At 39.1% G+C, this 23133-nt stretch overlaps 1 protein-coding gene across 4 annotated transcripts in view; it reads left to right on the forward strand.

Annotated features, from left to right (window-relative positions):
• The window catches only part of GRM5 (glutamate metabotropic receptor 5), a 468644-nt gene that overhangs the window by 439607 nt on the left and 5904 nt on the right, over positions 1-23133 (forward strand). For 3 of the 4 annotated variants that reach the window (XM_044752744.2, XM_044752743.2, XM_044752745.2), the window contains exon 9: positions 6640-6735. The exons of the other annotated variant lie outside the window; for it this stretch is intronic. In XM_044752744.2, coding sequence (XP_044608679.1) covers positions 6640-6735 — 96 coding nt within the window. The remainder of the gene's footprint in view (positions 1-6639; positions 6736-23133) is intronic. 4 annotated transcript variants of the gene reach the window in all.

The raw sequence follows: 23133 nt of genomic DNA on the forward strand, positions 1-23133 counted from the left end.
GTGACTTGTTCTATAACTGCTTCAAGTGTCCTTCACTCAATAACTTACTTTTTCTGCACTTTATTGATCAAGAAAGACTAGTTTCTTTCCATATCATTTTTCTATGTTCACATCATACTTCTATTCTGAATCATGGCAAGTAGTTGAGGAAAAAGAGGATTTAAATTTGCTTCATAAATGAGATGCATTTATAACGGTTTAAATGAGAGATTTCCTTGAAGAACATCCTCCTACCCACTTACTCCCATTATCTTCCTGTCATGTGAGTGTCCATTCTATACTGAATTACTAAAACTTAACACATAAAACATATGAAATATCCAGAATTTTACATCTCCCTTTCATTGACTTCTGAGAGAGATCATATTGGATTTTTTCCCTCTGAATACTTTAAGGAATGAAAGATTAAGTAAAATAAGTAGACAAGGCTTCCTACACATATGAGAAAATATCTGTCTGTGGTTTTCGCTAAATTGCACAATAACTAGCTTAGGGGTGGAAAATGAACTAGGTGTTGGAAGACGTCAGAAGAATTAACTCAGTGCTCCTTCAAGGAGTGGAGTATGTGGCATAGTAGGAGTCGGTGTGGGAGAGAAGATAGTAAAAGAAAGTTATTTCTCAGGATAATTTTATCTATTGGAAAGAACAAAACCTTAAGCAGGACAAGCCCTGGACAAAATTGTGGAGTCAGGGAAGGGTGCCTCTGGTACCTTCAGCTTTCTCCTTTTCTGTCCCTTTTCTCCCTCCACTACTGAGACCTCTAGGATCTCTGTGCTTTCTTCCCCCATGTCTAAGCACGTTCTCAGAGCGTCTGCAATATCTATCATAAACATCACTTCAAATGTGCCGTGGGATATCTACTCACATCAGTATGTATATAATTAGCCTCCTCAGTCATGGAGGATGGAAAATCTTTGTTCTGACATTAGGTGAGAGAATTCACCGAAGGAATCTTCCCAGCATCTCAGAAGTAGTATCACTTTCGGAAATTCCACTTACACGTATTGTTCTTTGTTTTCTCCACTGGACTTCTCCCTTCCAAACCATTTGAAGGCTCTGTTGTAATCCTTATTGGATGATAAAGACCCTCCTTCATCTTCAATTTCTTCACTAAACATTCCATTTACTATCTTTTCTTTACCTAAGACCCAGTTCTCTCCTAAGGACATCCCTTCCCCTGTAGCCCTTTCAGACGGAGTTAGTTATTCTTTCACATCACACATTCCTCAGGGCACAGAGTTGGGGTTGGCAACTCAGTGCTGCTTCCAAACATGCTTCACGTCTCACTCACAGAAATGTAAACGCTAAAAACTCTGCCTCCTGAGGCTCTTGACGTCTAGTTTCCCGCTGTCTTTCAACTTTGTTTATAATTACTATAATTTACTGCCAATTTCTGGGAAAAGAATTTCTGTCTACCCCAAGCTCTGCTATTTTTCTGGGTTACTTTAGTGCCCACATAAAGGGCAAATTATCACCATAGTCTCATTTTTTCAATTCTAATGATTGAATTCTAATGAAATTAGAATTATCATTTTAGCCATCCTACCTCTGGCCACTTACTCAAACTTGCTCTTACCTGGATTGCTCTCACATAAGGAATATTTATTTCCAATGTCAAACTCTCTCCTTTCTTTCCAGCTTCGGGCACCATTCCCCCAATACCTGCTGTTTCACCTAATATAAAGAACTTTCTTTGAAGTTCTTTATTTTATTCTAGTCTTTCAGCTCATTCTGGACCACATATCCCATATAGAAATTTCAGCAATCTAATGTTTAATAGATATTAGTAGGGAAGGGGGAAAGGAAGTGAAGAAGTGGAATTTTTGATTGAAATCATTATGGGGAAATTACATTTACTATCCAATTCTGGGCAATTCTTACCCCAAGATCTCTTAAATTCACTAGATGAACATGGGCTCTTATAGAATTGACTAAAGAGGAACTAGAGATTCCTGGACAAAGGAGGTACAAATGGAAAAAAATCTTCAGGGAAGGCAACTAAAGCTAATTTTAGAACAAATCATTCTTAAATCTTTTAAAACCATTGAGATAGTTTTTCATGCCAAGGTTATAGCCCAGAAACCAACGTGTCAAAGACACATTGAGCACAGATCTAGAAGTCTGAAGACTATAAGAGAAAATTTAGCAGACTGAAGAATCGTGAATTCAGTATCTGGCATATAGTAGTTACTCAGTAAATGTTTTGAGGGAATGCTTACATTAACAGTATCATAAAAGTTTTGGAACAGGTAGAATGAGCGAGTTTGTAAGCCCCTTCTCTCCACTGACTCTGTAGTCTATCTGTTCTTTGTGAGCACTTTCAACCATTCTTCTTTTTTTCCCCCTTAAACAGTTGTTTATCGGTAGTGGGCTGGAAAGGGTGATAGAATTAACACACGCAGACAATACCACACACCAATGTCACCAGGGAGGTGAGAATGATGAGAAGAGCAGCCTGGAGCGGGGATGAGGCCCCCTCTACAAGAGTGAGTGTGGGAGGGGCTAGGGCGTGGAGTGTTGAGGCGGGATCTTAGGATCCCTCTGCTTAGCAGGCGTGGTTAGAGATGAAGAGGGACTCATTGGCTGCAGCCCCAGCATGACCACTCAGGGTGTACTTTCCCTGGCAGACGAGGTGTTACAGCACAAAACCATCTGTATGCTGATGGCTCCCAAGTGTCTAACAGTGCCCTAATCACTAGATTCTTATATCCATGTGTCTACTGAATGTGTCCACTTGGATGTCCCACCATCATCTCAAACTCAGTATTCCAAAATGAGGCTTTTTATTTTTTTCCTCCAAATATACTCCTTCTCTTGTATTTTCTTAACTTAGTTAAGTGTACCACCCAAGGTAGTAACTGAGGTAGCATTCTACACATCTCTCTCTTACACTCATCATCCAATAAAACCTACTGATTTTACCTCCTACGTATTCTTGAAACTGTACTCTACTTTTCATCCATACCATCACTACGCTAAGGTATTATCTCATCAGCTCTCACATGGACTATTGCAGTAGTATGAGTCTATCTCTAGTTTTGTTCCCTCAAGTCCACAGTATTTTATCTAAATGTCAACACTGACCACAATTTTTTTTCTTACCTTAAAGATCTCACAGTGGATCTCATGACCTACAAGATACATTCATCCATGAGCTACCTTTTGTATACCTCTCCATCCACATTGCCCACTTCACCTTCTCTTATTTTACACTTATCACTGTAAAAAGTACTGAAGACTGTTCCCCATATACACCATGTGCTAAGCCTCGCCACATGTTTGCCATTGATTTTTCTTCTGCCTGCCTATCCATCTTTTCACAGTGTATTCCTACTCATCTTTTAAGGTTTATCTTAGGCACCTCACTGAGATTTTCCCTGTCATTCTAGTATGGGTTAGGTAGCCTTGTATTTGTTTCTATAATAAAACTTCTCACACTGTTTAGAAATGACTTATTTACATTTCATCCTCCCACTCTAGACCGTGAACGTATCTGTGGCATAGAATTACCCACATGCTCCTTATCACAGGGCCTTGCACTCGGAGTATTCGGTAATGGTGTGAATGATGTAAATTAAGCATATGTGGTACATCTATATGGACCCAAATGAGGGAACAAAATGTAAAGTCCTATTACTAGAGCTTCCACTGGTTGTCCTTGTTAACTTTACTACTCATTTACAAAATGGAGCTAAGAAGAGAAAAGCTAAATAATAAGCCTTTGTAGTTTTGTTTCTAAAACTACTGACATTGTTACTTAGAGAGAAGTTTAGTGAAAATAGGATGAGCTTTGGAATCAGAGAGGCCCAATTTCTAATCTTGGGTTCCCCGCTCACAAACAGTGCGAGCTTGGATTTACTGATACTGATCCTCAATGCCTGTCTCTTTGGAATGAAGATAAAGCACCTACTTTGTAGGGTAGCTTTAAGAATTGAGGATAATGTACAGAAAAGAACCTGGCAATTCAATATTCTGTTATTGTTATCATTATTTCTATTATGACCTGAAAATAATTATAATAAATTAAGCATTTTATTTGAAAAGTGAGTTAATATTTGTAAAGCACTCAAAATAGTGTCTCGCAAGTAAGTGTGTGCACATGCATGTGTCTGTATTTATATATAGAGAGAGATATATATGTTTTCATAAGGGCCTAAAAGATAAATGAATTTATTATATAAACGAAATAAAATTTTAATGATATTTTATAAGCTATAAACTCTGAAAGGCTTAAACTATTTTAAATTTATAGTTCCATATTCTGAAATAAAACCCAACTAGAAAGAATTGTACATCTGCAATGGAAACTATAAAATCATTATTAGTTACTTTAATCAGCACATTATTGGTGAGTGGAATAATGAATAAGGGAATGAATGAAAATGTGGCCTATTTAAGTATCTGGTGAATATAATTAAACTGTAATTATAGTTATAGACAGGCAAGAAGGGTCCCATCCAAAAGCAAAGATGAGCTTCCCAATCTGTATTAATGGTATTTCACCTTGCTTTGAATACAAACTGCTTGGAAGTTCCAAAACGTCTACAGTATCTCTTACTTGACTGGAATAAATTGGAGTTTGTATTTTTTGTTTTGTAAAAGCTTTTACCAAAAGAGGTTGGGTTTTGATGGACTAGGATGTTCAGGATCTATTTCATGAACAGGGTTTCATGGACAGGGTCCCCAGGCAGAGTGTGTGCGTGTGCATGAGAAGAGAAAGAAGGGCTTATGAGCATTAAGAGTGAAGCTGTCCTAACTGATCGATGAAAGATTGACATGGTTAACTGACAATTAGCCTAACAAAGGATATTCAAAAATACTTTAAAGACCCCTTTGTAAGGAACTGAATGACCATCAATAAGTCTATTATTTTATTAATATTAGCATTCTTTTAATTTAAGCCATAGAGCAGAATTCTGGTTGTGCAACCCAATTCACACATAAGCACAAAATAGTCTATCGAAATGTGGAATGTCATTCAATGACAGATACTCACAAGGGATTCTCTTGTTAAAATAAGGCTGCTCAGTCTGGGTTGGTCTGATGCTTTACCTCGTCTAAGAAAATCTTTAAGTTCTTTCCCTCTCCTATTCATGGCTAGATCTAAAGTTAGTTGTGTACATACTTCCCTTCTTCCCTGCCTTCTTCCACTAGACTGTGAGCTCTATGAGGCGGGACCCGTGGATTATTTATCTCTAGATCTCCAGTACAAAGCCCATTGCCTTGAATTTATTAGATGCTCAACCAATGTCTCTTCCATCCACTTGTCTTGATGTAATGAGCCAGTTCATTCAAATACTAAATATTTTTAATATCTTATGAGAGAAAAAACTAAGAGGAAGCCCTCTATCCCTCCTAATAATGATTTTAATTTTGTTACATTTTGTCTTATTTAACATGAATTTTGAGACAGCAGGAAAGGAAACTTTAAAAAAGGTGACTATATCAAGGGTGACCAAGTCTTCCATTAGCAAGTCACTTTATCATTTCCTGGGGAATACCAGGAACATGGATGAAGGGGCATCATATCAGCCTCCAGTTTTAGGAGGAAAAAGGTAATAAAAGTAATAAATCTTAAGTCTTGAGTCCCTGCAAGCTCTACAGGTAGTTATTCTCTACTTACTAGGCTTGGGACATTGGTCAAGTCGGTTAAGTTAGTCTCAGTTTCCTCATTTGGCAAACGGAGTAATCATGCCTCTTTACTTCACAGGCTTAAACTGATGCATAAAAAACAGATTATTTCTGTGAAAGCATGTGGGCTCTGAAAACTCATTCAAATATAAGGGCTCATCTTGATGTACCATGTAGCAGACTAATGTTGGGAACCTCATAATTTATTTTAGAAGAAACATCTAGTACCTTCCAGATGTGGTGAATTGCCAATTCTGACACAAAAGCTGTTTGAGCCACCCTCCACAATGTAGGCAGCCCAATACTAACTGTGGTACTTCAGCTTAATGGTTATATAAACCTCTCACATCCAAGGAACATCTCTTTTCTCTTTTGGCATCTCCAGTGTCTAATACAATGCTCAGATATAGTACCACTCAATGAAGGTTCATTAATGATAAGAACAATTTTTTTAAAAACTGATAATGGAAGGCAACACATAATAGTCACTAAAAGTGTGGGTTCTAAACTTAAGACTCCCTGTGCTCAAATCCTTGATCAATCTACTTAATCTTTACAATCTTAGCTTTCTTCTTCAGTAAAATGGATATAAAAATAAAGAGCCTCAACCACAGGGTTGTTGCCAGACCTAAATTTCGGTAGCACCATGTCTGGCACAATAAGCACTAAATAAACTCTAATTTATTGATATTAATGTTTTGTTAGATGCTAGGAGTTGCATTCCTTTTACCACTGACTATTAAATATGCTGAATTCACAGATGAATAGGCAATGCAAAAGGGTAGATTACATGTGGCCTAACTAAGAAGTAACAAAATCATCCCCAACGTTATCCATATACCAACACAATCATCTAGTAAGTATCACAGATCCGCCACTGCAGTGAACAGCAGGAGCCCCTGTGGTGCATGGGGCAACCCTCTACAGCCACAGCTCTTCCTTGGCCTGGCCAGTGAAGCACACAATCACATCTTTCTGTTTGCTCCTGTCCTTGTTCATGCTCACCAGGTACAAAGACAGGAGATTGGCCCAGCACAAGTCGGAAATAGAGTGTTTCACCCCCAAAGGGAGTATGGGGAATGGTGGGAGAGCAACAATGAGCAGGTAAGCAAACTGTGAGTGGCTGGAGGTGGTGTGAACTAAATGTATGCAAGCTAGAGGAACAGGTGGCTCCCTGGTCTGGGTCCTCACTCAACCTTGCATCCCACACAGTGTGTCCAACCTGGGCCACCGCTGGTTTTCTGTGTGTGTTTGATTTGCAAAACCCATGCCATCCTCACGTGAAGCGATGGGAGCCTCCTGTCCCAGATGCTGCTGTTTCCCAGGGTTGTGCGCTTTGCATGTCTGAAGCCTCAGCTCACAGTGAGTTCTCCCATGGATTTTAACTTACTAGTCAAATGTTTCTGGAGTTTGCAAAGTGGAAGAGATTGGAGGAAATTCACTTCTCATGACTAGCTAATCACTTAGTAAAACAAATGCAAAAGCCTAGGACGGATTTTGAGGGCAGGACTGCCATTGAAGGAAGACTCCAGCCCCTGATCCCAGACAATCCTGGGAATAAATCTGACTTACTTTCAATGTAACATCATCTCACAGCCAAGGCCAAATGTCATGCCAAACCAGTGAACTGTAGAGGCAAGAGACTTTTTGTGAACTGAAATCAGGAAAGCTAGTCCTCCTCTAGCTACTGTAGCTTTGCAGCTCCTTCACTTCTCTGTGTTTGGTGGTCCACACCCACTGTCGCTGCGCTGTGCATGTTCCTTCCTACCGGGCGCTCCCAACTGAGCTGTGCCCAGTAAACGGGGGTATTTGGAACTATAAGCATCAAGTGAGCTGTGTTGCATGAATTGAACGTGCTTTACTGCATGGGACTGGGTTTCAAGGAAATGGCTCTGGAGATAACGAGAGTCAAGAGTGGCATTAAACAGTTCAAGAACACTGGAGGAACCTTGAGTTGGGGAATCATTCACTATGAACTAACTCCCACCTCTAATTTGTTGTGGCATTTCCCAATCCATCTGTGGTGCAGAGGTGTGGACGGGAAGCTTTTGGAAATCAGCCTGGATTAAAGGAAAGGACAAGTCTAGAATATAGAGTGTGTACATATGTGTGTGCATGTGCTGAGAGCAGAGCTTGAGAGCAAGCTGCATCCACTTGAAGAATCCACTTGAATCTGTTGAACTTACACCCCCAAACATTGGGTTTGCTTCCTCAGTAGTGGGCTCCTTCTGGTTTTCAAAATAATGTCTAACTTTCCCCAAGGACCAACGCATTGCACAACTGCTGGGGGGGCCATTCACATTGCAGCCTGTGAAATTGGTGCCCGGAACTGTGCAGTATACAGCCTGAGCAACCATTTATAGCAGGCCTGGCCAAGAGCTTGGCCAACTTCATCCATGGCTTCCAGAGAAAAGACAATGAGAGTGTGTGCACATGTGTAGGCATGCATGTGTGCACATTAGTGTATCGGATGGCCTTATGCCCATGATTCCTTTATACAGCTACCTTTGGATCTCAGTGTGTCTGGAAGATAAGACTCAATGGATCATTTTGTGGGAGTAACTGAACAGACTGCTACTGGGGCTTCTGGTTTCCTTCCGTTCTAATATGACAAAGTGGCATAATTCCTGTCCTTGAAAATCAAACAGCGCCAGAGTTGGCTACAAGGCGAAAATGACTGCATCAAATGAGAGCTCAGGAGCTCTCTCCAGTGACTTCTGATTTGAGGCATTTGTCTAGGACTGGAGTTCCCAAACCTAGCAAACTTGGCTACCTATCAAACATTCTGAGGCAAACTCTTGGGCAATACAACCTAAGAATCTGTAGTGTAACAAGTTTTCTAGGTCATTCTGATTAAGCCAGTCCATAAACCGCTATTTTGAAACAATCCATTTGTCTAAGAGACATCATGGAGTTATTCCCAGCAAACATTACATCTCAATTGTGTCATGCAGTGTTCCTGGGAATGTGTCGTCAATGCTTAGAACTCCCAGATCTGATCAGCCCAGCTATTAGATCGGCGCAAGGCTGTCATGATCGAGAATGGGAGAGGAGAGGATAGGAGATAGTGGGACCTAGAGAGTAAAGAGACCCCAGATCAGACAGACCAATCTTCCTTGGGTCAAGTCCAGATCTACAGAGGTAGCCACTCCATGTGTCTACATGGGAATGGTCCCAGTTTCTCTACAACAGCAAGATACCATTTAGCTTTTGTTTCCTCACTTATTTGGATACAGCCAAGGTAATGGCAAGGCTTATGACATTGATATGTCCCGGGGGGGCAGACGGGAACAGGACATGCTAGAGTAAACACCATTCTGTTGGAGTAACCACCTCAGCCCCACAGATAAGCATAGTTAATTGGGAACAAATGACCCTCCCATTCTATATTTTTTCCTTCCCATTTCTTTAGCATTAAATAAAAACTAACAAAAAGAGTGTGCATGGGAGGGAGAGGGATTCCTTTAGTAGGGAGGAGAAAGGGCCTGGAGACATACAAAAGGAGAGGCCAAAACTTCTAAGGCCTTCAAATCTTTTTTTCCAACTTCATATTTGTTCATATAAGTACACACACACACACACAATGAAATTTATCCATGAGAAATAAGTTTAAAATGAGCATTAAGAGAAAAGAAATCAAAGAGGAGACAACTACAATGTAAACCAATTCTAAATAAGGGGTTAGAGAGCAGTTAATCCCGATTTTCTTACCCTGAAAGTGAACGGAGGGACCGGGAAAAGGATAACCGTGTGTGACTTTATAGATACTTTTAGTATCAGCTGATAGGGCCTCTTTCTTGTCCACCCCCCTCCTCCCTCTAGTTCTTCCCAGAGTCATAGTCAAGCATCATACTTACTGGGCAAATATCTGGGCTGGTTCTGTGGCCACTACTGAACAACCAGTCCAGGGAGGGAGTGAGGCAAGTTCAACCAACCACAGAAAACCATGAGCGTCACCTGCATCTCCTTTGCCTATGTTTTCAATGATGAAACTACAGAATGGACAGGATCCTATAAATCCATGCCTGGGTTGATTCTTCCAGAGCCAAGTTGCTGGCAGGGAGAGAAGGAGTTTGACAATGTGCGTAGTCATAGCAGAGTGGAACACTGTTATGTGTAACATTGGCAGGGTCTTAGAGACACTCCCTCTCCTCTCCCTCCTACCCCTACCCCCACATTTGGAAAGGAAGGAGAACATTATATGTATCCATAACACTCTAGTGTCCTGAAATATTATGTGGCTGTTTTCCCTTTATGTGAGCTGGTTTTTTTCTTCTGTCTGAATGTAGTGTAACTTGTCATCTTTTCATATTTCACAGTGGACAGTCTAACTGTGTTTCAGAGCAGAGTCCTCCTGATAGCAGAAGTGAAAGAGAGTCCTAAACAGGGAGGTGCTCTAAGAATCGGAAATTCTCTAACCCCTGTTACCGTGTGAGTTCATACCAAGATGGTCCACCCTCAGGAATGGCTAAAACCTCAACGACAAATGCTATTATCTCTTGTCTCAGGGGAAGCATTCCATCGGAGTGCTCCTTGGAGTCTGCACTCTGACGTGCTCGTATTGTACCCCACGAAGGAGAGGTGCAGAATTCTGAGCCTCTCTGTTTCTCTTCGAGAAAGGGCTCCCTTATTCAAATGAAATGGATAGACCTGTAATCCCCCTCCAGCGCTAGCAGGAAGGAGGGTGGTAAAGGGTTGTTTTTATTGTTGCTATGTCATGATATCACTTACGTGAAGGATTAAGCCCCAATCAGTTGAGTAACTGATTTTCATCTACTAGATGTAGGATCTAATTTTAAGGGGAATAAATGTTTGATAAAGCCTTAGAGAATCTGCTAACAGTGATGCCATAATAGTCATTATTTAATTAATTGGAACTCAAATTTGGAAAGTAGCCCCAAAATACGATGTCTGTGTTAAAATTGTTCTACCTTTCATTCATTCGATTATTTCTTCCTTCATGTAATGCTCATTTACTAAGCACCTACTATAAACCAAGCACTTACAAAGTTCTGGAGAGAAATGGATGACCAAGACATGACTAATGCCCTTGAAAATCTGTAATCGATTGGGGAACAGAGTCAGAAAAACAGATAATTGCAATGCAATACTGAACCCTCTCCCACAGGAAACTTATGCATAAGATTAAATCCTCATTTGATATCATAAAACATAGCTCATGCCAGTGCAAATAGAACTAAGATAATAGAAACTAAATAATAATCAACCTGAATTGAGTGTTCAGAAAGGGCTACACACACAGTTCTATAGAACTCAGAGTCCATAGAAGAGAAAGATTCTGCTTTTCCAGTACCATAGAGGTCAGCCAGCTTCTTAGCAATAGATTAATATCATTGCGGTATCTTCTCTTCATTCATTCCCCAAAGTTGATTTCAAATAATGTTCTAATTTATATTTCAAGATGTTCTAAAATAGGTAAGAATAATAATAACAATTACTACCATCACTATAATTACAATGCATCAGACACTGTAACAGCCCCTTCCCAAACATTATGAAATTGAGTTCTTCCAAGAACATTAAAGCTAGGTATTTTGCCTTTCCTTGGGACAGACGAGGAAAATGAGGCTCAAGGATATTAAATAAGTTACACAGTAGAGTGGTTTAGTGAAAATTCTGAAATCACAGACGTAAACCTGGTTCCAGCTCTAGCCGGAATATCACCTTGAAGTGCCATTTTACCTGTTTAATCTCCATTTTCTGTAAAATGAGGATAATAATATGGCACTTCCCTTACTATAATGCTGTGAAAGTTAAATGAGATAATGCAAGTTCAGCACTCAGCATACCGCTGGACGCACAGCAGGCACTCAGTAAATTATAGTTAGTACTACTATTACCCAAGGCTGCCCAGTCTAGAAAGTGTTTTTTGGGTCTTCTCTTCCATTCTCCACCCTGCCATCATAGTTATTTACTCAAAAATCAATTCCGGAAAGTTAAGTAAAATGAAACCAAGAAATAACAATGAAATTAATTCAATGATATAATTTCTCTGATTTAAAGTTCATGTTCTCCTGTGGTTACCAGTAACAGCAGCCAACGTTTTTTGGGTGCTGAGATACACCAGACACTGTTTTAAGTGCTTTCTGTATGATCTCTTATGTAATCTTTGAAAAAGGTAGATAGTAAAGCTCAGATTGGAGCCCCACTCAGTCTGAATCCCAATTCATTCTCTAACCACTAAGCTATCTGCCACCTGGGATAAAATCCAAATTCGTGCACTCAGAATACAAGGCCCCTCACACACTAACCCTGACCTAACTTCTTTGACCGTATTCCCTCCGTCTCCGCACTTACCTTCTCTTCTCCAGACATCTCCAATTTCTTACCATTCTCCAAACACACTGACTCTTTCTACAGTATCACACCTGTGTTTCTACCTGAATTACCCTTCCTTTCTCCTTTGATCCATCATCTCCAACCCCATTCTTGTTAGACCTGGCAAACTCCTACCCACTTTCAAAACCCAACTCCACTGTCAATTCCTCTTTGAAGGCTTTCTAAGATTCATATAGTCTATTTTACATCTGCCCACCTTCACAATTCTAAACTATATGGGGCTTACCTCTGATATTGCATATTATCTGGTTGCCTGTCTTCTCACTAAAGGTGTTTGTGGGCAAAAGACATGTCTTGTTCAATTTTACATCCTCAGTACCCAACAGTGCTCTGGGTCTGTTGATTCAATCAACCAATCAATAAGAGTGCATGGAGAACCTTTCTGTATGTGCGTAGCACTGTTCAAGGGATTATGGGGTGCTCAGGAAAGCGTGAAATAATCTCCACCCTATAGGAACTGTCAATCTTAATAAAGAAAGAAAACTCACTGTGATGGAACCTGAAAGAGCAATAGGCGACATTAAGGTGTTCAATCTGTGATCCCGATAATAACGCCTAGATTTGGATAGAGCGGGGAGAAAGCAACATGACATGCAATTACAAGGTCAGGTTTCTGGTTACGTCACAAACTCTATTCTGGAAAACACCAGACCAAGTGCAAGAGACTCCATGAGCAGGAAAAAAGAAATGGCAGAGATGGGATTATGAATGAAATTAATGTAGCCAAAATTATATGCTATATGCCCTTCTTGGAGATTCTCAGTGACTACTTACATAATAAAGACTTGAGAAGCTCCACACAAATTATTTTAATTTTGTTTAACTTATTTGATCCTGGAGCTGTTTATTCATGAACCATCTATTGTCATTCTTACTTTCTATACTCTTTGCCAATTTTATAAAAATATATAGATTAAAAAACAAAGTTCTATATTCTGAGTAACTTACAATAATTCTTGGAATCTTATTATAAGCAGTTTCCCAGGGAAATCTTTTATAAGTTTGACAAAAACTCAACCTAGCTAATGTCTGTTGATCGAAATAGAAATTACTAGCTTTATTCAATTACTAGAGTTATTACTGCCACAAATATAAACCAGATTCCTAATTTCCTTTGCTTATTTTTCCAAAAGAATCACTAATTACTGTGAGTATATTCTATTTATGTTATTAAATTGGACAGTCTTCTCTTCAGCCTGTGGAAAGCTTAATAGAGGTACTGGGATTCCACGGTCCTCTCAATCCTCTTCTTGTCTAGTATCCTATTGTGGTGAAAAAAGGAGGAGCTGGTCAAAATCTTTTCTGAGGCTGTTGTCCTTGCCTGTGAAATACATATTTTGCACATATATATATATATATATTTGCATATATTTTATTTGAGGAAGAGATTTGATAGCTTACAATTTCCTGTAAAAAATAAGGAGGGGCCAGCCTGGTGGCTTAGTGGTTAAGTTCACGCACTCTGCTTGGGCAGCCTGGGGTGCGTGGGTTTGGATCCCAGGTGCAGACCTGTCACTGCTTGTCAAGCCATGGTGCGGCAGCGTCCCACATAAAATAGGGGAAGATTGGCACAGCTGTTAGCTCAGCAACAATCTTCCTCAAGCAAAAAGAGGAAGATTGCCAACAGATGTTACCTCAGGGCCAAGTTTCCTCACAAAAAGAAAAGAAAGGAAGAAGGAAATCAAAATACTTTCTGATATAACAAATGCCAAGTCAGAAAGGGAACAACCTGCCATGTAGTCATCTCGTTCAAACTCGAATTCTTCAGAAGAAGACCAAGTCAATGCTAGAGGCATACTCTCTACCTTTAGTCCCATCTCAAGGTATAGATAAAATCTCACAATAATGTTCCCCTAATCTTATTGGATACTCATTAGGTAAGTAATACCAAAATATAGGCAAAAGTTATTCAGGAGAGCTGAGTGATCTGAAAATTTCAATCACTATTTCTTCTAATTCAATATTTCATGAGTCATTTTGAACTGCTTCTTCAACACAAGGATTATTTATTTTTTTTAAATGTTAATTCATCACTTATTTTGCATATGGCACTGTGCGTCATACTGGAAATTCAAAGAGATATGAAATAGGGTTTCTACACCTAACAATTTTTGGCCATTACACTTCACATGCCTTCAAAGCAGAGGCCATGCTTTTATACCACTATATCTTCTATACTCCTACAATCAGTAACTAAGGGAAAGTCATGGGCTTTAGTACCACATATAGCAAGATTTTATACCTTCAGTATTTTCTACTTTTGTGCACACAAATCCCTTGAACCTCTCTAAGCATCTGTCTTATAGTCTTTAAAATGGGCATGATGTTGATAACTGCCTCACAGATTGTTTTGAAAAATTAAACGTAGCATGTATATGAAAATATATACACAGAGATATTTTGAAAGAATAAAGAAATTTAAGTGGGGAGATCAGATATACATACAGAAGGCAGTATATTGCAAGTGAAAAACAAAAATAAACATTAATCAGGAATACTATTTTTTGTATTTCATTATTTTTTGCTGTTTTTTGTATACATCTACCCAATTAATTTTTCTAAGTCACCAGAGAAAGAAGAATTTCCTGTTGTCTGTGAGGAAGTCAGAAGACTGACATAAGCGGCCCGGGGTTCTCTGGTTCGGATCCCAGGTGCAGACATGGCACTGCTTGGCAAGCCATGTTGTGGCAGGCGTTCCACATATAAAGCAGAGAAAGATGGGCACAGATGTTAGCTCAGGGCCAGTGTTCCTCAGCAAAAAGAGGAGGATTCACAGCAGTTAGCTCAGGGCTAATCTTCCTCAAAAAAAAAATTGTTTTAATAGTTCAAGGATACATTTTCTTTCTTTATTGAGATATAAATGATATAGAATATTGTATTTGTTTTATGTGTACAACATAATGATTTGATATATGTATATACTGTGAAATGATCACCACAATAAGTTTAGGTAACATCCATCACCACACAGTTACAATTTGTGTGTGTGTGTGTGATAAGAACTTTTAAGACCTACTCTTTTAGCATCTTTCAAATAGACAATACAGCATTGGTAACTATAGTCACTATGCTGTACATTACATCCCCAGGATTTATTTATCTTATAAGTGGAAGTTTGTACCTTTTGATCATCTTCACCCATTTTGCCCACACCACACTCCCCCACCTCCGGCAACTACCAATCTGTTCTCTGTATCTATGGTAATTTTTTTTTTAATTCCACATATAAGTGAGATCATATGGTGTCTGTCTTTATCTGACTTATTTTACTTAGCATAAGGCCCTCAGAGTCCATCCATGTTGTCAAAAATGGCAGATTTCCTTCTTTTTTCTGGCTGAATAATATCACATTTTCTTTATCCATTGTCCATCAATGGACTCTTAAGTGGCTTATGTCTTGGCTATTGTACATAATGCTGCAAAAAACATGAGGGTGCAGATATCTTTTTGAGATATTGATCTTGTTTCTTTTGGATAAACACCCAGAAATGAAATTGCTGGATCATATAGTAGCTCGATTTTTAATTTTTTGAAGAACCTCCATACCGTTTTCCATAGTGGCTGCACCAATTTACATTCTCATCAAAGTGCACAAGGGTTCTCTTTTCTCCGCATTCTTGCCAACACTTGTGATTTCGTCTCTTTTTGATAATAGCCATTCTCGTAGGGATGAGGTCACACCTCATTGTAGTCTTGATTTACATTTGCCTCATTATTAGTGATGTTGAGCAATTTTTCATATATCTGTTGCCCATTTGTATATCTGCTTTGGAAAAATGTCTATTCAAAAGAGATACATTTTTTCTTTATCCATTCATCCGTCAGTACACATTTAGGTTGTCTCCACATCTTGGCTACCGTGAGTAATGCTGCAATGCCCATGGGAGTGCTAATATCTCTTTGAGATCCTGATTTCAACTTTTTTGGACATATACCCAGAAGTAGAATTGCTGGATCATATTGTAGTTCTATTTTTAATGTTTTTAGGAACATCCATACTATTTTCCATTGAGGCTGCACCATTTTGCACTCCCACCAAGAGTGCACAAGAGTTCTGATTTCTCCACATCCTCACCAACACTGGCTATCTTCTTTTTTATTATTATTAACAGCCATCCTAACAGATGTGAAGTGATAATAATACTATAATGTACACTAAAAAATCTAAGAGGGTAAATCTCATGTTAAGTGTCTTTACCACGATAAAAGAAAGACACAAGCAAGCAAGGACAATGATACAGTGTTAAGCATCTGAAGCATCCCACAGGAATTGGGACTGGAACTGACTTAGTGCCTCATATGTATGGGCATGTGCCCTTTTTATCCAATAAGAAAAAAAAATCAAGAAAAATTGCTTTCTTAAACAAGAACCTTTGTATAGATAATAACCATGTTAGTGGTAGATATCCAACCAGGATTCAAGTCTCAAAACTATAAGTACTCTTCATACATCAGATTTAGCTGACATGCCTCCTGTAAGATCAAAAGGAGTCTTTCGTCTAAACAGAAATGGTTTTTGCAGCAACCATTGTAAAATTCCTGGGACTTTCTCTTATCCTACATTCATGAAGATTCATCTCTGCCATGTTCAGGTCAATGTTGACACAGAGCTTTGCAATTGATTATCAGGTCATCTTATGGACACAAACTGGGGCGCTGCCATTTCCCTGGACCCTCTGCAAGGGCATGTCTTGTAAGCCCCTTGGTTCACGTGTGCCGCTGGGCACTTAGCACAGAGATAATATGGCATGGCGGCAATGATTTGGATTTAGCATCAGACTTGAGGCACAGTTTCTGCCTTTTATTTGACTTGGGCAACTCTGCTAAGTTCCATAAGCCTCAGTGTTTGCATCTATAGTACAGGTTAATACCTGTCTTTTACCAAGCATTCGAGGTGACAGAATTTACTTCATTTCCCTAACACTCCCAGCCCACCTACTCTGCACCAGGCACCATATCAAGCACAGGAGACACACGTATTCACTGCCCTTTGGAGTGTTCCAGGTTTAGCGCAGGAACACACATGTAAATAAGTAACTAAAAATACCATTCCATAGGTGCTATGTCGGACAGCTGTTGTGAAGGTCGAATATAATAATACAGGTGAAAACACCTGCGAGGTGTCAAGTTCCATTCCAGTGGGAGCTACTATCATTCCAGGACTCCGCTCTCCTTCGTCATCAATCCAATCCCATGTTTCATTCCAGTTTTAAATAAAGCGAGATTCCTCCACAGACTTCCTGGCTGCACCAGCCCACAAGCACAAAACAGCTGTGTCTTCTTCTGTTCTCTCTTTACTCAGTTAGAATCTGGACGTTATAGTGACTGCTGGAAAAAATCATTTCCTGTTTCAGGAAAAAAAAAAATCCTCTAATCTTAGTTGAAGCACCTTAACTAAAGCCTAGAACTTAAATCTCAGCATGAGGAGTAGTTTAGTTTTAAGGTTTGAGTCCGGGTTGTTGAATTATGGATCAAAAGAACTAGCTTAATTTGAGAAAGAAAATTCTTGTGGCGAGCCAACAACACGCCTCTGCATGGCATACGCCCCTTCGTCTCCTTTGTGAGACGCCTTCTCTTTATGAGACTTGCGGAAGGAGCAGCTGTAGTCGATCCGTTAGGCACGTTAATAACCCACCCTGCATGGGAATGGAACATTTTGAAAAGGCCTCCTGTTGCTGTTAAACCAAAGATGAGTTAAACTAGGCCCGAGTGGTTCTCCTCCCACAAGGATTTCATTAGGGACTAAATGCCGAGTAAGAGGTTATCTGTAACGATCTTAGAAGCTTGCAGCCACTGCTCCTTCCGCAGCTCCTTAAAAGAGACATGAAAATCCTCCTCACGGGGTTGTTGGAAGGGTTTCATGGAATTTAGCACGTGCAGTTAATTTCTTTGCCATATATGCCATACACGGATGAATTGGATTTTGTTTATCCATGTTATTTTAACATTCCGCAGGCTTAAGGCCTCCTTAAGCTCCACTTTATTTGCAAATCCTTCCTTGAAACTTCTTTCCCAATGAGCAATCTTTTCTCTAAATTCCTCTAATGCCAACAATAAAAACCCAATAGGCAAGGACAAATGTCTTTCCTTTCACAAATTTTCATATCAATGCATTCCTTTCCACTTCATTTTTGTCACACCTGTTAGCATCTTAATGTTGTATCCCTGCACTATTAAAATAACCTCTCAAATCTACCCTGGGCATCGCTATTTTGCTTGTGTCAATCTTCTTGATTCCTCATTGCTTGAAAGACTAATTAACTTAACAAATATTAATTAGGCCTTAACATTTTCCTGAAGTAGGACTGAGGTCAGATGAGAAAGAAGGTCAACGGATGAAGCTGTGGTGAGGATTTGAAGAAGATTATGGCACGGTTCCTGCATTCAGTTGTTTTTCTTGGACTTAAGAAAGACGATCAAACACATAAAATACTAAATAACAACAGAGAATTCTTAAAGAATAACATAGAAAAGAAGCCACAGGTATTTCTTTATATATTCATTCATTTATTGATCAAGCACATAGATTACATATGTATCTAATAATTAGACCATCTGTCTGGTCTATATATTAGACCACGTAGCTATTCCAGACACTGATAAGAAGTCCAAGGTTAATTACTAATGAGTTATTAAAATAGCAAAAGAAAGAAGATCCTTGTAGGTCAAAAGTGGCCATTAAGAATTTTTATAGTGGACAAAAAAGTCCAATCTCTACCTTCTGATGCCTGAACTGCTTACTCCATCCCCAAACAAACTGGACTACTGGTTATCTCTAGAACATTCCTTGTGGATTCCAGAACTTCTGTATCCTTCCTGGAGGGCAATATCTAGCAGTCTCTTTTTGGGTTGTGCCACAATCTACTAACTATTCCAGGCCTAGATGCAGTCTGTCTCCCGTAGGCAGGCAGCATCCCCTAGCCACTACCCTTCCACTGAAACAGCTTCTTCCTTTCGTGAAGGTCTGAATCCCTTGTGATCTGTAACCTCTAGGAACCGGTTGCACTGACCGTTCGTTCCCCTGCTCCACCATCCCTCACTCTCCTCACCCTTAGCATCCTCCCACCTGCCCATCTGCTTCCTCACTTCAAGGTCTTAAGAAAAAGAAAGCCTGTTCTATCAAAACACTGTGAGTAACTCATCTTGTTAGCCTTCTTCTATGTGTACCTTTCTCTTGAATTCAATTTTACCCTCTTTGAGGGAAGTCTCTTGTATCAATAACTCTCAGTCACAATATCAAAAATTACTGATGAATCACCATCATTTATCATATATCATGTATTACCAATATTAATTGAAATACCAAAATTTTCAAAATAGTGCCGATTTAAGGTTATTCCTGAAACTAAACCATTCTCATTTATGATATTCAAAATAAGTCAGAGAGAAAATAAGTGTGCAACACAGAGGACGATTGACTTTTATTGGATAACAACATGAAAAAAGAAGGCTTAAAATTGTCATATAATATTAATTGCTATGGTTGTAAGCTTTCATCATCAAGGCATCCAATCATTATGCGTGATAAACACAGGTGCTTGATCAACCTGTGCTCCTTGAATCAACAACCAGAGAGATCTAGAGTGCTTTCTCGAGACTGCAAAGTATATGCTAAAGAAGTGTAGAGACATCAGGTAATAGAAAATATAAATCAAATGACTAACTTATCTACTTCAAAACACATATCATCACCAGGCAACATCCGAGGCTTCTCTTTCATGGAATAAAGACAGCTCACTTCAAAAAGCAAATATGGACAGTGTTCTGTCGTGGAAAATGGAATTGCAAATCATGTCATGGTATTAGTCCCACTTCACCATTTTCTAACTCTGTAACCTTGGGCAACTCACCTATCTCATTGAACCTCAGTTTTCTTATTTTTGAAAGGGGTTATGAACACGCTGATCCTATCTACCTTTGACAATCAGTGTTCCTAAAAGTGCTTTATAAAGCACTATGTAAATAGAAGATGAAATTGCTTTGATGCCTGTGTTAGGTAATTTACTCCTTGACTTCATTTCCTTTACTCAAGAGCCTTTCTCTATACATACATCTGGAATGCATACATCATCGTGGCCATTTAAATTGTTTTTGTCAGCGAGGCAGCTATTTACATCCATTTATGTTGTAACTGGGAAAATTTATATAGATGATTCTGCCATTTTCTGATGTATTGTGGTGTAGTTCTCAGTGTAATTGTCAAAATCAAGACATAAGGTTTTAGGCAAGCCTCAGAAAGAAATTCTTTCACCTAATTTAGAATGTCTGAATACAAACAATATCAAATTCCTCAGTATCTTTTAAAAACTAAATTTCTATACTGTGTAATTGACAGCAAAATATATTGATAAAAAGTCTAAGAAAATGTGCAAAAAATGGAACTGCAAATTTTCTGCCTATAATATTCTTAATTCATGAAATTCTTTTGACCTAATATTTTCTATTGTCATTCCAAAGACACATCTGCTAATGATGTTACATGTTCTCATTATGTTTCAAATACTTTTCACATTAGGAAGCTCATAATCTTACTATACCTCTCTCCTTGCTGCCCCTCAACTCAAAGTCACAAACAAGAGAGGTTTAGTAACGAAGACAATTTTTCAAAAAGAGAATTGTTAATTTTCATAGGATATATTTGATTATCCTGATGCCCTGAAACTGTGCAACTTATGAAAGTACCAATAAACCATGGAACAAAAGAGAGGAGAAGGGCTTAGTCTTTTAAATTTAGTGAAATATTTTAATTGCTTATATGCCATAAATAAACAAGCTCTAAACAAGTTCTGAGGAAAAAGCCACACACATCATTCAACAGCCATTTAAAATGAACACATAAATTTTAAATTCCATAGACTTTTTTTTTCTTTGAGGAAGATTAGCCCTGACCTAACATCTGCTGCCAATCCTCCTCTTTTTGCTGAGGAAGACTGGCCCTGAGCTAACATCCGTGCCCATGTTCCTCTACTTTTTATATGCGAGACATCTACCACAGCATGGCTTGCCAAGTGGTGCCATGACCACACCTGGGATCTGAACCAGCAAACCCCGGGCCGCCAAAGCAGGACATGCACACTTAACCACTGCACCACCAGGCCGGCCCCAACCGTACACTTTTTTGATGGTCAAACCCTTTATTAGCATTTGCTTCCTAACAATGGTGTCCCATGGCAGAATGCTCTAATTCCTGCACGTTTGGACAGATGACTAGAGAAATGGGGAGAGGTCAGTGAGCTGACAGAGCCTGCTTGAGATGAATAAATTATTTGTGTCTCTCACATGGAAGAGAAGAAGAGGGAGAATACACTTCTGAGAACAAAGGTAGAAGGTGTCAATTTGGCAGACCCAAACTGTAAACAACAAACAAACAAAAAAACCCTAACCCTCAAATAACATTATCAAAAATGCTTTTTTTTCCCAAACATAAAGAGCAAATTGTCATAAGAGAGAGAATATTAGACTACATAGTATTATATTTGGCAAAAGGGTTAATTGGTGCCTGGAAAGAGCAAGAAGTGTTTTTGGTTTTTTTGTTTTTTGGCCAGTTTGTCTTCCCTCCCAGAGGTAGGAAACCATTTGTTCCATCTTTCTCTCCTCCATTCCTCTCTCCTCCTCCTTTTCTAATGCCCAAAATATTCAGTGGGTAAGGTGAAGTGCTATAGAAAGGTAAGGAAAAGTTCCCCTTCCTTTTTTTTACCTCGGGCCACTAGGACAAAAGGATAATCCTGATGCTTAAAAAAAAAAAAAAAAGGAAAAAAAAATCTTAGCCTAAGTAATAATAAACATTTTACCTCGACTGAATGGAAGGTTTGGTAGTGATAAATAATGCCTTGTGGAGGTGCTATGCTTTATAAAGTACCCTCATGTGTATTACCCTTTTGTTTTCTCCCAGAAACCACGTGAGGAGAGCAGGGGAGGTTTATTTCTTCCACTTTTTACCAATAAGCAAGGAGGCTCAAAGGGTTAAGTGACTTGCTCAACAGCACACATCACTCAGGGCCAGACCTCGGACCCACCTTCCGGGTCCACTACCCATACTGCCTCAATAAGCTTGCATCACTGAGAAGTTTCACTCAAACAGATATATATGAATTACAAAACAGGAATAAACATTTCCTTTGTGCCTTTCATGGTAGATATCAAGATCTGTGTTTTTGTACTTAGTCAATGAAATATCTTTCATCTGTCCACACTGAGTACTATTGATTAGTGAGTTATACACAAAGTACATAGATCCATAAGAGAAAAGAAATAGAATTTCATTAATACTGAATTATTTTCAAAACTTAATTCTAACAGAAAAGCAATTCAGTGAAAGTCTTTTTAAATGAAATGCATTTATCCATTCCCTTATTAGCCCAAAAATATTACTGAGCACCTGCCGTATTCTAAGCAACGCACTGGGTACTCTGGATATAACAGGAAACCACAAATCCTCTGCCTGTGCCTTCATGACACCCCAGCCAGCAGATGAGATGGACATACAACAGAGAGTTATTAAGCGCCTGACGCAGGGGCTATGGGAATCTAACCTAGACAGGGGTGGGGACAGGAAAGCTTCCTTCAAGAAAAGGCAATTAAGGTAAAATCCAAAAAAAGGATAAGAAGTGCTTAGGCAACAAGGAAGGAAAAGGCAGAAAGGAGGGAGCACAATGAAAGAGATTTCAGGAAAAAGTCAGATGTGGAAGAGGAATAATGTGGAATGCAGTGGAGCAGATGTGATCCCTAAGGAGACAGTTTAGGGTGAGGACAGACAGGCTGCAGATCAAACCGTAAGGAACTCCAATTTTTACTACAGTTGGTCAGGTTAGGGAGGAACAACCAGAAAGATGTTATGGCTTTACTGTATATTTTACTTTGCACTGAATTCTGGGTTCCTCAAATCAGAGCTCAAACGGCACTGAATATATTTTTATTTTCTTAAATGTAGTACATACATGGAAATGCAAAAACTAACATCTTTAGACACCCTCTCCTTAGCAGACCTTTTCACGTACAATGTCTCATTTAATCCTCAAAACAGCCTCCACCAAATGAAATACAGTCTGCTTTTTACCGAGGCTCAAAGAGAGTGCTATTTTCCAACCATCCAGGATGGCAGACCCAGAATTAGAATCCAGGCTTTAGGATTCTTTGTCCATT

The sequence above is a fragment of the Equus asinus genome, chromosome 20, assembly GCF_041296235.1.
Source record: "Equus asinus isolate D_3611 breed Donkey chromosome 20, EquAss-T2T_v2, whole genome shotgun sequence".
Lineage (NCBI taxonomy): Eukaryota > Metazoa > Chordata > Mammalia > Perissodactyla > Equidae > Equus > Equus asinus.